At 36.6% G+C, this 16,408-nt stretch overlaps 1 protein-coding gene across 1 annotated transcript in view; it reads left to right on the top strand.

Moving 5' to 3' along the window:
* RAB2A (RAB2A, member RAS oncogene family) overlaps positions 1–16,408 on the top strand; it is a 93,027-nt gene that overhangs the window by 62,534 nt on the left and 14,085 nt on the right. Inside the window, exon 6 of the mRNA XM_066378999.1 lies at positions 1,921–2,032. Coding sequence (XP_066235096.1) covers positions 1,921–2,032 — 112 coding nt within the window. The remainder of the gene's footprint in view (positions 1–1,920; positions 2,033–16,408) is intronic.

The following is a 16,408-nucleotide window of genomic DNA, read 5'->3' as shown; positions in this document are numbered from 1 at the left end:
ATAAATTGTTGCAGTCATTTAATAGAATATAATACAGCAGAAAAACATTAAGAAACTAGACCTACATGCATTATGTAGATAACTTTGAAAAACATAAGATTGGCCAAAGTTACAAGTTGTAGACACTAGCTACATCTGAATTTTTTAAAACATGCAAAAAAAAAGACCTTTTCTATTTATGACTATGAACATGAGTGTAAATATAAAAACGAGAGAATGAAAATGCCAAATACAGAGTAGTGGTTACCTTTGAGTTAAGAGGAAAGAAAATGGAATCAGTAAACAGGCACACAGGAGACAATTTAGATGTATAACTACCGATTTTATTTCTCAACAGGAAAACTGATACTAATCTGTCAAAATGATATGTGTGAAGGCTAGATGGAAGTACATGAGTATTATTTGTCATCCTTTTCAGTGTGCTTAAAATATTTTATAATAGTAAAGATTAAATATTTTCAACAATAAAACACACTTGAAGGAGACTCTTAGTTTCCCCTCTACCCTACTAATACAAGTCCAGTAGGATAAAAGTGAGTATCATACTTTTGTCCTCAATTTCTAGCTTCGATTTCTCTCTTTTTTGTTATTAACAGTTATACTGAGAATTACACCAACAGGGATTAATAATCTAATTTTGTTTTTAGTACTTTAAATTTTATTAGTTTCCTTCAGCATCTGAAATTGTGTGACTTTTTTTTTTTTAATTCATTTTTAGAGAGGAGAGAGGGGGGGAGAGAGAGAGACAGAGAGGGAGAGAGAGGAGAGAGACAGAGAGAGAGAGAAGGGGGGGAGAGCTGGAAGCATCAACTCCTATATGTGCCTTGACCAGGCAAGCCCAGGGTCTCGAATCGGCGACCTCAGCATTTCCAGGTCGACGCTTCATCCACTTCACCACCACAGGTCAGGTGTGTGACTTATTTTTTAATCACATTCGTAGAAAGTATTTCTGGCTGAAGGATGAGGAAACTAATGTAGTTCTGTTTTCTCAAATTATTACTTTGAATAAAATGTCTTCCTTCTTTGAGAATGCACTATACTCAAAGGCAGGGTATTAGGCAAGATATTTCCTTTAGGTTTCTCCTAGTTTTGGCATTGTAGGACTGTAATTCAGAATATTCTCTTGGATTGTTAGTTCTTTTTTTTTTTTTTTTGGTATTTTTCTGAATTTAGAAAAGGGGAGGCAGTCAGACAGACTCCCGCATGCACCCAACCGGGATCCACCCGGCATGCCCACCAGGGGGCAATGCTCTGCCCATCTGGGGCGTCGCTCTGTTGCAACCAGAGCCATTCTAGCGCCTGAGGCAGAGGCCATGGAGCCATCCTCAGCGCCCGGGCCAACTTTGCTCCAATGGAGCCTTGGCTGCGGGAGGGGAAGAGAGAGACAGAGAGGAAGGAGAGGGGGAGGGGTGGAGAAGCAGATGAGTGTTTCTCCTGTGTGCCCTGGCCAGGAATCGAACCCGGGACTCCTGCACGCCAGGCCTACGCTCTACCACTGAGCCAACCAGCCAGGGCTGGATTGTTAGTTCTTTGAAACTAAGCAGTGTGTTCTAAATACTTAGACCCTCATAATACCCAGGCTAATGCAGTGATTATTATGTAATAAAAATTAATTTAAAGCTTTGGTCCCATAGCTCAGCTGCTTAGAATATTGTCCTAGTATGCCAAGGTTGTAGGTTCAATCCCCAGTCAGGGCACATACAAGAATCAACCAATGAATGCATAAATAAGTGGAACAACAAATCAGTGTTTCTCTCTCTTCCTCTCTATATCCCCCCCCCCTCTAAAATCATTAAATTAAAAAAATAATTAATTGAAAGAATGATCAGTACAACATTGAATCTATTGGTACATTTTCTATGGATATCTCTATTTGTCCTGTGTTGGTTAGTAACATGGCTCTTTCTTTCCTATGTTTAGTGATTTAGAATCTAGAAGAGAAGTAAAAAAAGAAGAAGGTGAAGCTTTTGCACGAGAACATGGACTTATCTTCATGGAAACTTCTGCTAAGACTGCTTCCAATGTAGAAGAGGTAAATAAGAAGCCCTTTTAAATGTTCATCATCTTTTTACTTAATAGAATTGTTCTATATACTTTAATATTCATTCATTGGTATCTCCCATAGCTTTTTAATCACTGATAGTCTTTGAATATCATGAAGTAGGAAAATTTCTTTCCTTGGTGAATTGCCTTTTAACATTGATTTTATATCAGTCTTGAATTATATTCTGAGCCCTCTCTTAAAGCCAGAATGCTTTAACACATCTTTGTATGCGTTTTCCCAAAATCTTTTTTATGTTGCATGAGAGGGAGCAAAACAACACTAATGAAGTTTGAATAAGTAGATAATTATCTTTTACAAGGTAGATACATTGCTATACTCCATTTTATAAAAAGAAGAAATGAGGCTAAAAAAGTAAGTAGTTTGCCCAGAATAATGCTGTATATCCACCTTCTGTATAAGAATCTTAACAGCAACTGCAGGAAGAGATTCTAGAATACAAATGATTAAAGAATCTCATTGTTCTAAGGATAACACGGGATGAGGTCATAGGCAGCAGCTAGCCTTCAACATAGTAAACAGTGAGTAAATAGTTATTAAATAGATACTTAGAGCTCTTCTAATTAACCCTCAAACCCAGAAATTGACTATAGTAATTTAACAACATTGATATTCACTGAAGAATTGTTTCTTAGGTGAGATATTACACTTATCCAAACTTGATGATTATATTCTCCTTAATGCATTTCCTGTAGTCACCTGCTAATGCTTTACCATATTTTATTGCCAATAATTTCAACTTGGTAACATATAAGAGCAATGTTTCACTTCACACAGCAAACTCAGAGAGAAATCTGTTCCGTACCTTTGTTTGACTTATAATAGATATGTAAACCTGCCTGCTTTCAGGGAGGGACTTCTTTATTACAGGTACTGTATTTGAAACTATAAGGGCCAACATGTTGTGGGGGTTTCAAGACATCTGAAATGTATCCTTACTGATTAATAACAATGGATTTTCTTGCTGTTTTTTTGAGCCACACAGACAGTTGTTTGCATTTGAATGATGTACCATACTGTGAAGTCAGATAACAAGGCATCAACTACTGGAAAATAATCCTAGATTTCTAGTTGTGTCTAATGCTTTTGTGTTCATTTTTCTTAGTTATAACAAGTAACAGTAGGTGCTTATTTGTAAATAGTAAAACTACTTTTATCATTTAAATGAAAAAAATTGAGCTGCTGCTTTTACCATCAGCTGACTAGTAGTAAGGTTCTTTCACACTTATCATTTTTCTGTGGGAGCAGTGTTAGAGGAAGCCAAATAAAGCATAGGTTTAAATAATAAATCTAAAGTCTTATAAAAACAGTACCCAAAGTGTCAAGGTTTCAATAAAAAGTTACTCTTCATACCTAGAACCAGGAAGGTCTCAAACTGAATTGAAAAAAAAAAAAAATCAAAGAATGCCAGAAGCAAGATGACAGGTGTTAGAATTTCTATCTCACAAATATTTTCTTAGACAAGCATTGTAAAAATACCTCAACAGGCCCTGACCGGTTGGTTCAGCGGTAGAGCGTCGGCCTGGCGTGCGGGGGACCCAGGTCTGATTCCCGGCCAGGGCACATAGGATAAGCGCCCATTTGCTTCTCCACCCCCGCCCTCCTTCCTCTCTGTCTCTCTCTTCCCCTCCCGCAGCCAAGGCTCCATTGGAGCAAAGATGGCCCGGGCTCTGGGGATGGCTCCTTGGCCTCTGCCCCAGGCGCTAGAGTGGCTCTGGTCACGGCAGAGCGACGCCCCGGAGGGGCAGAGCATCGCCCCCTGGTGGGCAGAGCGTCACCCCTAGTGGGCGTGCCGGGTGGATCCCGGTCGGGCGCATGCGGGAGTCTGTCTGACTGTCTCTCCCGGTTTCCAGCTTCAGAAAAATACAAAAAAAAAAAAAAATACCTCAACAAATAGAAGCAGACTTGAAACAGTGAAAAACAGTCTCAGCAAAAGAAATACAAGGTAAAAAGAAGAACCAGATAGAAATTTTAGAACCGAAAATATAATAGCAAATAAAAAACTTGGTGGATGAATGAAATCAGCAGAATGAAGGGGACAGAGGAAACAGTTTGTTAACTGGATGACAGAACAATTGGAACTACTCAGTCTAAACTACAGAGAGAAAATAGACAAAAAAAATTAACAGTGCCTCAGAGACCTATACAATAACCTAAGTTCTAACATAGTGTTATCAGAATTCTAGAAAGAGAAAAGAAAGAAGATGGCTCTGAAAAAGAACTAAAATAATGACTGAAAACTTCCCAAATGTGGCAGAAGTTATAAACCTATAGATGCAAGAAGCTACGCCAAATCCAAACAGGATAAACCCTAACAAATCTGTACCAAGACATACTTCCATTCAGAGTCAAATCTCTGACTAAAGACAGAGAAAGAATCTTGAAAAAAAACTTTACCAAGTTGAATAACAGCAAATTTGTCATCAGAAACCACATTGGCCAGAAGGAACTAGCACAGCATGTTTTAAGAGCTGAAAGAAAAGAACTTTAAGCCCTGAATGCTAGAATCAGCCAAAATACCTTTCAGGAATGAAGAGAAATCAATACATTCCTAGATTTTTAAAAAAAAACTAGGAGTTTATCAATAGCAGGTCTACTGGCAAAAGGAAGTTACAACCTAAATCAAACAACAGAAGAAAGAGTCTTGGGTGAAGGAACACTAGTAACCAAAAATATGAATAATTATGATAAACTTTTTCTTAAAACTTCTGAGTATTGTAAATAATGTTTGACAATTTAAGCAGACCTATAATGTCTGATGTGGTTCTCTGCGTACATACAGAAAATACCATAAATCATTGTGAAGTAAGGGATGTCAAGGGAGGTGAGACTACTACTCTTCACCTGATTGGGTAAAATGACAGTATTAGTAGACTGTGATAAGTTTTATATACACTATTTAATACCTGGAGCAACTACTAAAAATATACAAAGAGATACACTAAAAAACTATATAAATCAATATAGAAATAAAAAAAGTTTCCATTAATCCTAAGAAAGGCAGGGGAAAAAAACAAAAAAATAACACGAAAAAATAAAATGGTAGATTTAAGCCCTCACTTAGCAATAATTACATGAAATGTAAATAATCTAACTGCAACAATCAAAAGACAGATTGGCAAACGGGATTAAAAATCATAACAGCTATATGGTGTCTACAAGAAACTCATTTCAAATATAACAGTGTAGGCAGGTTGAAAATAAAGTGATGGGAAAAGATATATCATACCCTAATCACAAAAAAGCCAGAGTGGCTTTATTAGTATCATATCAAGTAGACTTAAGAGCAAAGAAAATTGCCAGAGACAGAAAAACATATAATAACAAAAGGAGAATTCATCAGGAAGATATAGCAATACTAAATTTGTATCACCAAACAACACTGCTGAAATATATGTGAAGCTAGAACCAATAGAATTAAACTAGGCAGTGGAATTAAACCAGACAGAAATCAAAGATAGTCTCCACCTATAATTATGAATTTGTCTCTTTTTCCTTTCTATTGGTTCCAGTTATCAATAACAGATAATTGGAAAATTCTTCAAAGACTTGGAAACTAAACAGCATACTTCTAAATAATATATGTATCAAAGGAGAAGTTTAAAAGGAAAATTTAAAATACACTAAACTTAATGAAGATGAAAATAAAGCAGTTTTTGTGGGTAACAACTAATGCAGAGGTAAATTTATATCATTAAATGCCCACTTTAGAAAGGGAAAATCTCAAATCAGTAATCTTTAGTTCCTACTAAAGAACCCAAAGCAAATAAAATGAAGGAAATAACAAAGATAAGAGCAGAAATCAGAAAAAATTGAAAATGAGAAAACAATAGAGAAAATAAATGAGAAAAAGCTAGTTTTTTAAAGTTCAATAAAATTGACAAATTTCTGGCAAAACTTGACAAAAGAAGAAAAGAGAAAAGACACATCTTACCAATATCAGGAACAGAACAAAATACCACGATTTATTCTGCAGACATCAAAGGAATAATACATAAATATGATAAATTAGATGAACAAAAAAACCCACAAACTACTACAACTCCTCTTGTGTAAAACATTATTTGAATAGCCCTCTAGTAAGGAAATTGAATTCATAATTTTAAAATTTCTTGAAAAGAAATGTCTAGGAACAGATGGTTTCATTGGAGAATTTTATCAAACATTTAAAGAAAGGATAAACAGCAGTTTTTTGTTGTTGTTGTTTTTTTTATTTCTATTTATTCATTTTGGAGAGGAGAGGAAGAGACAGAGAGGAGAGGAGAGACAGAAGGGGGGAGGAGCTGGAAGCATCAAGTCCCATATGTGCCTTGACCAGGCAAGCCCAGGGTTTCGAACTGGTGACCTCAGCATTTCCAGGTCAACACTTTATCCACTGCGCCACCACAGGTCAGGCCAACAACAGTTTTATACTATCTTTTCCAGAAAGTAGAAGAGATTAAACATTTTCTTATTTATTTTATAAAGCTATTATTACCTGATACCATAACCAAAGAAAGTAAAAAAAGAAAAGAAAAGTACAGACTGGTAGCTTTTATTAATACAGAGTGGGGCAAAAGTAGGTTTATAGTTGTGAGTACATGAAACACTTTTTCTTGCATTATCACTATATTTTCCGTACAAACAACTGTATATAAACAAAAATTCTAGACAAAATATCAGCAAATAGAACTTCAACAATATATGAAATAATGTATGTACCTCATGCTGATTGGAATTTGTTCCAGATATACAAGTGGTTCAATATTCAAAAGACTTGAGTATTGTAAATTATGTATAATCACCCATTTTAATAGGATTAGGAAAACTACATAGCAGTCAATGCAGAAAAAGCATTTGACAAAATTTAACACCCACTCATTTTAAAACTCTCAAAACATAAAAAATGAAAAGAAAGGAATTGAAGAGAACTTCCTCAGCTTGTCAAAGAGCATCTACAGGAAACCTACAACTGACATTATACTTAATGACAAAAGGCTAAATACTTTAATGCTTTATCCTTTGGAACAGGATAAGAATGTCTGCTCTCATTTAACATATTGGTGGAAGTCCTAGCCAGTGCAACAAAGCAAGTAAAGGAAATTAAGGCACACAACTCAGAAAGGAAGAAATAAAACTGTGTATTACGTGATTGTCTCTATAGGGAATTCCAAAGAATTCACACACACACACACACACACACACACACGAGGTGACAAATGAGTTCAGCAAAAATACAGGGTGGAGCAAAAGTTGGTTACAGTTGTATGTGAAACAGAGTATATCCTTGTATTATTATCTATTAATGTATTTTCCATATGAACAACTGTAAATATACTTTTACCCCACCTTGTATATCAAATCTTATTTATTTATTTATCTTTTTTTATTATTATTAAGTGATAGGTGGGGAGGGAAGGAGGGAGGCAGAGAGACAGACTCCCAAATGACCCCGACCAGGATCCACCCTGGCATGCCCACTGTGGGGCGATGCTCTGCCCATCTGGGGCCGCTGCTCCGTTGCTCTAAAGGAAGCTAATTCAGCACCTGCACCTGAGGTGAGGCCATGGAGCCATCCTCAGCACCTGGCCAACTTGCTCCAATGGAGCCTTGGCTGTGGGAGAGAAAGAGATAGGGAGAGGGGGAGGGGTGGAGAAGCAGATGGGCGCTTCTCCTATGTGCCCTGGCCAGAAATCGAACCCGGGACTTCCACAGCAGTTCTACTGCTTAGCATCTAGCCAGGGCCAAAACTCTTATTTCTTATACTAGCAGTAAATATCAAAATTTAAAATACAGTACTGTCTATAGTCACAGAAAAAGAAAATGAAATACCTAGGTGTAAATCTAAAAATAACATGCATAGGATGTGTATGCTGAAAACTACAAAACACTGATGACAAGTCAAGATCTAAATAAATGGATATATATATATATACTCATGTTCATTGATTAGAATACTCAGCATAGTAAAGATGTCACTTTCTTTGCAAATTGATATACAGGTTTAACCCAATTCCTAGGAAACAAAATCTAATAAAGAGTTTTTGTAGATACCTGACAGTATTAATATAAATTGATATGGAAAGACTAAGGAACTAGAATAGCTAAAAAAAACTTTGAAAAAGAATCATAAAGTAGGAAAATCACTGTTTGATTTCATGTCTTAAGTAGCTATAGTCACTGAGACAGTGGTACTAGTGGAGGGATAAGTAATCAGTGAAAAGAGTAGAGATCCCATAAAATAGACCCATATAAATATGCCTAGTTGATTTTTTTTTTTTACAGAGACAGAGAGAGAGTCATAGAGAGGGATAGATAGGGACAGAGAGAGATGAGAAGCATCAATCATTAGTTTTTCGTTGCGACACCTTAGTTATTCATTGATTGCTTTCTCATGTGTGCCTTGACCATGGGGCTACAGCAGACCGAGTAACCCCTTGCTCAAGCCAGCAACCTTGGGTCCAAGCTGGTGAGCTTTGCTCAAACCAGATGCGCCCGCGCTCAAGCTGGCGACCTTGGGGTCTCGAACCTGGGTCCTCTGCATCCCAGTCCGACACTCTGTCCACTGTGCCACTGCCTGGTCAGGCGCCCAATTGATTTTTAACAAAGGTAAAAAAAACAGTTTATGGAGGAAGCTATCTGCTTATACAAATGGTACTCTAGCATTTGGATAAATTATCTCCTATTCTTAGGGAAACAAATGAGAAAATCTTTAGAATCTGGCACTAGGCTTGCTTGTCACTAAAAGCATGATCCATAAAAGGAAAAATTGATAAGTTGGCCTTTAAAAATGTTTAAATGATCCTGATAAGAGGATTCAAAGACAGTCTACAGATTGGGAAAAAATACTTACAAACCAAATGTACAAATAACAAATAATATCTAGAATAAAGATCTCTCAAAATTCAAGAAAAAATTTCAATTAGAAAATAGGCAAAAACATGAGCAGACATTTTTATGAAGAGGATATATAAGTGACACATAAACACTTGAAAAGATACAGCATCACTAGCCATTAGAGAAATACAAATTAAGACCTCTGCAAGGTATCATCACATACCTATAGGAATGATTAAAATAAAAAATAGTGACAACACCATATGCTGGCAAGATTGTAGAAAAAGTAAATCACTCATACATTACTGGTTGGACTAGAAATGATACAGCTACCTGGAAATATTTTGGCAGTTTATTTCAGAACTAGACATACAAATACCATACAGCCTAGCTTTGCACCCCTGGGCATTTATCTGAGAGAAATGAAGACTTAGGTTCATGCAAAAACCCATACACAGATGTTCGGAGCAGCTTTGTTCATCATAGCCAAAACTGGAAATCTAGATATCCTTCATTGGATGAATGATGTACCCACACCACGGAATTCTACTCAGCAGTAAAAGCACAAACTTGATACGTACAACAACCTAGATGAATCTCCAGAAAACCATACTTTGATTAATGGTTACATACTGTGTGAGAATTTCTTGAAATGAAAAAATTAGAGAAATGGAGAATAAATTAGGGATTGGCAATGTTAAAGAGGATGTCAGGTTGAAAAGGAAGTGGGTATTGTAAAAAGACAAGTGGTAACAATTGTTCTGTGTCCCTTTTTTAATATTTTAATTGTAACAATGTACGATACATTTCCAAGATTTCACCAATGGGGGTAACTAGGTAAAGGTTACACACTGTCTAGTATACCTGCATAAAAGCTTGAATTATCTCAAAAGGCTTGATCAGAACACCATAATAACCACATACAAACTAGTTAAATTTATCCTTGGATTACAATGTGAATTTAAGATTATAATGGCAATTTAAAAAAATTTAAGATTAAGAAGCCTCATAATGGTTATAATAAAACACTAATCTGAGAATATGGGTTATAGTTGTAAAAGCTTAAATGGTACTTTTTGAATTCATGAAGATCATTTAATTTATTTTTTAAATTACTAAGTTTTTTATTAAGCATGGCTTTTTCATGAGTTGGTCACATTTCTGCACAGCACATTTTACACATCAGCCATCCTGCTAACCGGCTGAATGGTAATGTTTAGCATATGCCTAACAAATTACAGTTACTGTTGAGATTTTTATTATGCATAGACTTTCTTAAGATTTCTCAGGAGTAGCTAACAGTGAGATTATACTGATATTTATTTTTAAAAGACAAGGTTATATGGAATTAGAAAGACCTGGTTGGAAGAGGAGTTTTTCACTTTAACAGACTAGAATTTTTTTAAGGATTCAGTTAATTCATGAGTCCTATACAATGTTATACTTTAAAACACAATTAAGTACATCACTATGTAAAGAGTATTTGTTGGCCCTGGCCGGTTGGCTCAGTGGTAGAGCGTTGGCCTGGCGTGCGGGAGTCCCCGGTTCGATTCCCGGCTAGGGCACACAGGAGAGGCACCCATCTGCTTCTCCACCCCTCCCCCTCTCCTTCCTCTCTGTCTCTCTCTTCCCCTCCCGCAGCCAAGGCTCCATTGGAGCAAAGATGGCCCGGGCGCTGAGGATGGCTCTGTGGCCTCTGCCTCAGGCGCTAGAATGGCTCTGGTTGCAACAGAACAATGCCCCAGATGGGCAGAGCATCGCCCCCTGGTGGACGTGCCGGGTGGATCCCGGTCAGGCGCATGTGGGAGTCTGTCTGACTGCCTCCCCGTTTCCAACTTAAGGAAAAAAAAAAAAAAGAGTATTTGTACAGTGCACATTTATTCATTAGTTTATTTTTCTATATCACCTGTATTCAAGATTGAGAGAATTGCTTTTTTACTCATAGCTACTTTGCTTCAGTTGTTCATTGCTCACTTGTTGTATGAGAGAGAACTGCTATTCTAAATCAGTTTAAACTGTCACCATTTTAAAAAGTAAATCCTTATATGCATTGTCTGGCTTTAGAAGTTAGCACCATTTTAACAATTTTGTTTTATGATATTCCTTGTTTTTTAATCCAATTTCAGAACTGTGTGACCTATAAATATTTCAATGTCAGTAACTTTAGAAAATATAACCACAACACCATTATTATACCTAATGAACTTAGCAATAATTGCTTAGTAATATCTGATACCAAGTCTGAATAGCACCCTTTTTACTTTATTCAGCAATTAATGTTGGAAAAGAAGGACTTATTTTCTTTTTTGGGAATCAGGAAAAACTAACAAGGTATTCCTTTTACTTCAGGAAGGGGAAGAAGGACAACTAAGCCAACATTGATCAGGCTCTGCATTGCGATAGGCACTCAGCACCAGTCTCTGTAGTAGGAAAGCAAAGGTCTCAGTGGGAAACTATACAGCTCATAAAATTAAAATATATTATGTCTGGGTTTAAGCCTGAGTTAGCCTGCTAGAATTGAATCAAAAGAGGAATCATCAGCTTACTGCCTGAACTTGGAGGGACACTCCTAGAGGAGAGCTGATCATGTGAGAAGTTTAAAGAGCAACGAAGGTATCCTAATGACACATTGTAGTCATCAGTGAGAGTGGTGGTTGGTGTTTGGCTTACAGGAGAAGTCACTGTCCTCGTTTTATATAATCTATTGAGAATTATCAATTCATAGCCAATCCTTGGCTCTTGTGTGGGAACCCCAACTTAAAAAAAAACTCTTAAATGCCTTTTTTAATGAAAATTATTTTGAGATAATGATGTTAAAAGATAGAATTATTTTTACAAATGCCAGTGTCCTGATTATGGACCACCTAAGGGTTCCTTTTAGAAATTTAAAACTACATGATTATTTATTAAGATAAACATACTGGTACATTGATTATTTCTTTTTGTTTAAAAATTGACCTGTTTCCTTTTGCTATTTTGCTGTAGTCTTTTTATATTTTAATCAAGATCTAGTTACTATATAGCAATAGGGGATTATGAAGTTTAACTCTTGTGTTTCTGTATAAGAGATTAGATAGTTTGCAGCATTCATATAACATCATTTTTCCAGCAGTAGTTGAGTTGTTGCTGGAAATAAGTGTACTTTTAATCTGTGGATCTATGATTTACTTAACTTCATTTTTATCCAGGAAGGACCTGTTGAAGGGAAGAAGGATCAGAGTGGTGTTAGCGAAAAATATTCAGAATAGCTTCCCACAACAAAGAATGATCTGGCCCCAAATGTCAGTAGTATCAAGTTTGAGAAACACTGAGCTATAATAAAAGGATACAGTTAAAATCAGTGAAGTTAAGTGCCAACAACTCAGCATAATACATGAATCATTCCTCTTTATTATTTAGTAGTAGATGGGGGGGTGGTAAATGATTATGATCTTTAAAATGCTTCATTTCAATAATAAACTAGGGAAGAGAATGAAGACTGGGAAGTACTGTTACAAAATGACATCACTTCTATTTTATGAACTTTCTCTGACCTATGAATTCTACAGTGAGTTTCCTCAACTGTTTCGGCATCTTCCTGATGACGTTGCCACCTGGATCCAAATTCATTCAATTCCTAAGCCATACTGACCTTCTTCTCCGTTCCACTTCAGGCACCCACTCATTCCATCATTCAACACTGCTCTGCTTAGAATGTCTTGAACTTTATATTTTCCTTCATAGCCTCTGAATTTGTGCTGCTGATCTTTAACTGAGATCTTAAATAAAAATGGCACCCAAAACTCTACTTTCAAATTCTTTAAAAAAATAATAATTTTCTGAAAAGCACAAAAAATAAAATGATACTCTAGTCTGCTTAATCTAGGTATTACTTAGAGAAGTAAGAAATTCTGAGACAAGATCTATGTATTTAGTATGTAGATATAATTTTGTTTATAAAATTATGTATACCACACATATGCACATGCATTTATTATATATACATATAACTCTTTATTCATATAAAATCTCTGTATTAGCAAACTGATATGGTACATAAGTGTTATGTTTAAGTATATTTGTTTTCAAACCAAAAGTTATAATTTTCAACTTAAAAGTTATAGTAAGAGAATTCATTCTTTCTATGAAGTGGATTTAAATCACTTTTTTATAATTTGGGGTGGCTCCAAATGTACCATTATCATTTACCTTTTTGTAACTAACTGAGAAAATATAACCGTAAATGCGATAGAAGTACACTTTAGAGTTCATCTCCTAAATGACAACAAAATTTAAAGGCCAATTTCAACCAAAATAGTCTTGTTTATATGGTATTCCCGTAGTAATAGCAGATCAGAACTCATTCTGTACATTTTCAATTCCCATTACTATCATTTTTTTAAACATAATATTTAGATGCTATACACATATTTGAGTACAGAGCATGTAGGGGGAAAATCCTGTATTTAGTTGCCTACCATCTATTTAAGTAATATTTGTACTGAGTGTACAGACCATTTATAGTGTCATCACATTTCAGATTAAGAAAATGACATATAGGCCCTTTTACCTCAGTTGACAAAATTATTTTGATCTTTTTTTACTGACATTTTGTTGATAAGCAAATAAGAATCAATGTGGTGATCAACAGTAACTCTTTAATTTTGACTTCCATTTTCAAGTAAGACTTAAAGGTCTTTGAGGACACCTTCATGAAAAGACGTTATGTCTGCCTGGTGACTGCCCTGGGTCCCCATCAGGTTCACAGCTCTTCATCTGCTACCCTCTGGCAGTTTATTCCAGAACCATAACTTTGTTTAGTGTCCTACTCTGCAGGGTTCCAGGGATTTCTTACCCCTGCGGTCTGTCCTGCAGCAGATTGAGGAGTTGGTATGACGATCACAAGGACCTCTTCTGTCACTGGAGTCCAGTGATTGCACATGTGTGGTATCAGCACTAGCAAGAATCTCATAAGCAGAAAATTTCTTTCATAAGTATTTTTAAATGATTAAAACACATCAAGTACCTGAAATAATAATGCTGTTGTATTTTTGCATGGCACGTTGTCAAAGTTCTTTTACATACGCTGTCCCCATTTTTCCTAGAGGACTCAAACCCAGGGGTTTCAGTTCCCCATCCATTCACTTTTGGTTGTGCTACACAGTGGAGAATAGCACAGTACTGAAAGTTATTCTTTCCTTCTTTAAGGAGTGTTGATTAAAATGATCATGTCTACATAGTCAAATATGTATAGGAGGAGCTGGACAATTATCTGCTCCCCTTTAAAAAAAGAACAATATACAATGGTATATTAGTTTTTGAGAACCCACTGTTAAGAAACTTGTTGACTTATATGAAACCTAGAGATTTTCAAGTGTGATTTAGCCATTCCCCCACAAAATGGGATTAGGGGTGGGAACACATAACATTGGAGAGTTTGGTGTCTCTTATTTTGCTTATTCTTTTCATAGTAACATACAGGTTATAGTGGAGGATGTGAAGACTATTTTTAAGCTCAGAATATGTTCTAACATATTTTTTCCAAATAAATTGTATTTAGAGCCTGACCTGTGGTGGCGCAGTGGATAAAGTGTCGACCTGGAAATGCTGAGGTTGCCGGTTCAAAACCCTGGGCTTGCCTGGTCAAGGCACATATGGGAGTTGATGCTTCCTGCTCCTCCCTCCTTCTCTCTCTTTCTCTCTCCTCTCTCTCTCTCCTTTCTAAAATGAATAAAAAATAAAAAAATAAATAAATAAAAATTGTATTTAGAGAAGCTCTTCTCAAACATTAATGTGCATTCATAGCACCGAGGAATCCTGTTAAAATGCAGATTATGATTCAGTAAGTCTGGGGTGTGGCCTGAAAGTGCATTTGGAACCAGCTTTCAAGTGGGGTTGATGCTGCTGATCATGGGCTCTGAGCATAGAGATTGTGAAGAATCTGGCAGAGTCCTTTCCCATCTCCTCACACATCATTTCTTTGAACTTCTTCATTTTCATCTCTGCTATCAATTCTTGGTTCTCATATAATTACATAATAATGTTCAACTATCTTAAAAGTCTGTCATTTCCAGTTCTGGCTATGTTCTCTTCTAGCTTGTAGTAAGATGTATCCATTTTCTCACTCTTTTTCACACGTCGGTGACTACCTCTACCATGGCTAAGGTCACCCTGGACCTCTTAATTACCTCACCTAACAAATGCTTTTCTGTTCTTACCTTAATCCCTTGGGGATGTTTGACATTTTGACTACTCTTCTATAAACTTCCTTTTTCCTTAGCTCCATGATATCATTTTCTCTTCTTTCTTTGTGCTTCGTTAGGCTTCACAGATGTTTTTTCCAGCTCTTTCATGTTGAAATGTCACCTAAAATCCATGACTTCAGATACCCTTCTTAGGCTTTGTGTTCAGCACCACAATGACCACTGATCCCTCGATATTTACGCGTGAGTGGTCCTTGTACCCTCCCAGTTTATCACACACAGACCGAACTGATAACCCTTTTCTGGTCTGCACATCTTCATTATCCTGCATCCTAGAGCATTCCCTTTCTCCAACCCCTTTACAGCTATTCAGTCAACATTTATCATTTTCCACTTGTGTCTTGTTATTTCTAACTGTTAAATACATCTCCAAATTGTCCTCTTCCTTAATTGCCTCCTAATTGGACTCCCTGTTTTCATTTTTCAATCATCTACACTGTTGCCTTCAGATCTTTCTAAAAATGAAAATTGAATGTCACACCCCAGTTTTATTAAATCATGTCATGGTTCCCCACCACTTCAGAATCAAACTCTGTTGCTTAGAATACAAGTTTCTTTATCTGCCAACTCCCCAGTGTGCTCTCTACTTTAAACTAACTGCCAACAACTGGGTGGCACTCTTGATCCCCCTTCACAGAAAGATCTCTGTACTTGAAATGTTCTTCCTTTCTACTTGACCCTTCAAGGATATAGTCAAATCTGGTGCATCATGGAATGACATGGTACCAAATCCCTGCCCCACCTCACCAGCAGCCACCACACACCATACACCACACACACAGGCAGAATTTATATGCTCTTTTCTCTGTATCCATTCCTGTGTCATCCTGGGCATGAATTTATTTTTGCCCTCTATGACATTTATTTTTCATGTCAGCTCACCATAAGGGCAGAATTCCTTGAAAACAAGCTATCTTTTCATCTCTGCATTTCCAACACCTAGCACAGTTTCTCCCCGCATGTAGTAGATAACAGATGTTTGGATAGTTGGTTTAATTCAGCCTTGCTCCTTTTCCTTCAGTCTTTAATCAGGTTATGCCTTAGTCCTACTTGTTAACATGTAGGTGGAATTCTGTCCTATGAAACTGTTGGAAACCCTAATGAACAGATTGGCTCCTCCTTTGATCAGGAGCTTTCTCCAGTGGCTGCCTGGGGTCTGCAGTTTGAAAGGGTTTTTTTAAACCCAGAGTGACGACTGCAGTAAAAGTTGTGGCAGGCTAGGGGGAATACCCCTGCACAAAATTCTCATGCCAGATTTTTGAAGACTCTAAAATACCCCACAAGTGAT

This window comes from Saccopteryx leptura, chromosome 3, assembly GCF_036850995.1.
Source record: "Saccopteryx leptura isolate mSacLep1 chromosome 3, mSacLep1_pri_phased_curated, whole genome shotgun sequence".
In the NCBI taxonomy this organism is placed as follows: Eukaryota; Metazoa; Chordata; class Mammalia; order Chiroptera; family Emballonuridae; genus Saccopteryx; species Saccopteryx leptura.
Note: the sequence above shows the minus strand (reverse complement) of the source record. Positions and strands in the feature narration are given on the sequence as shown.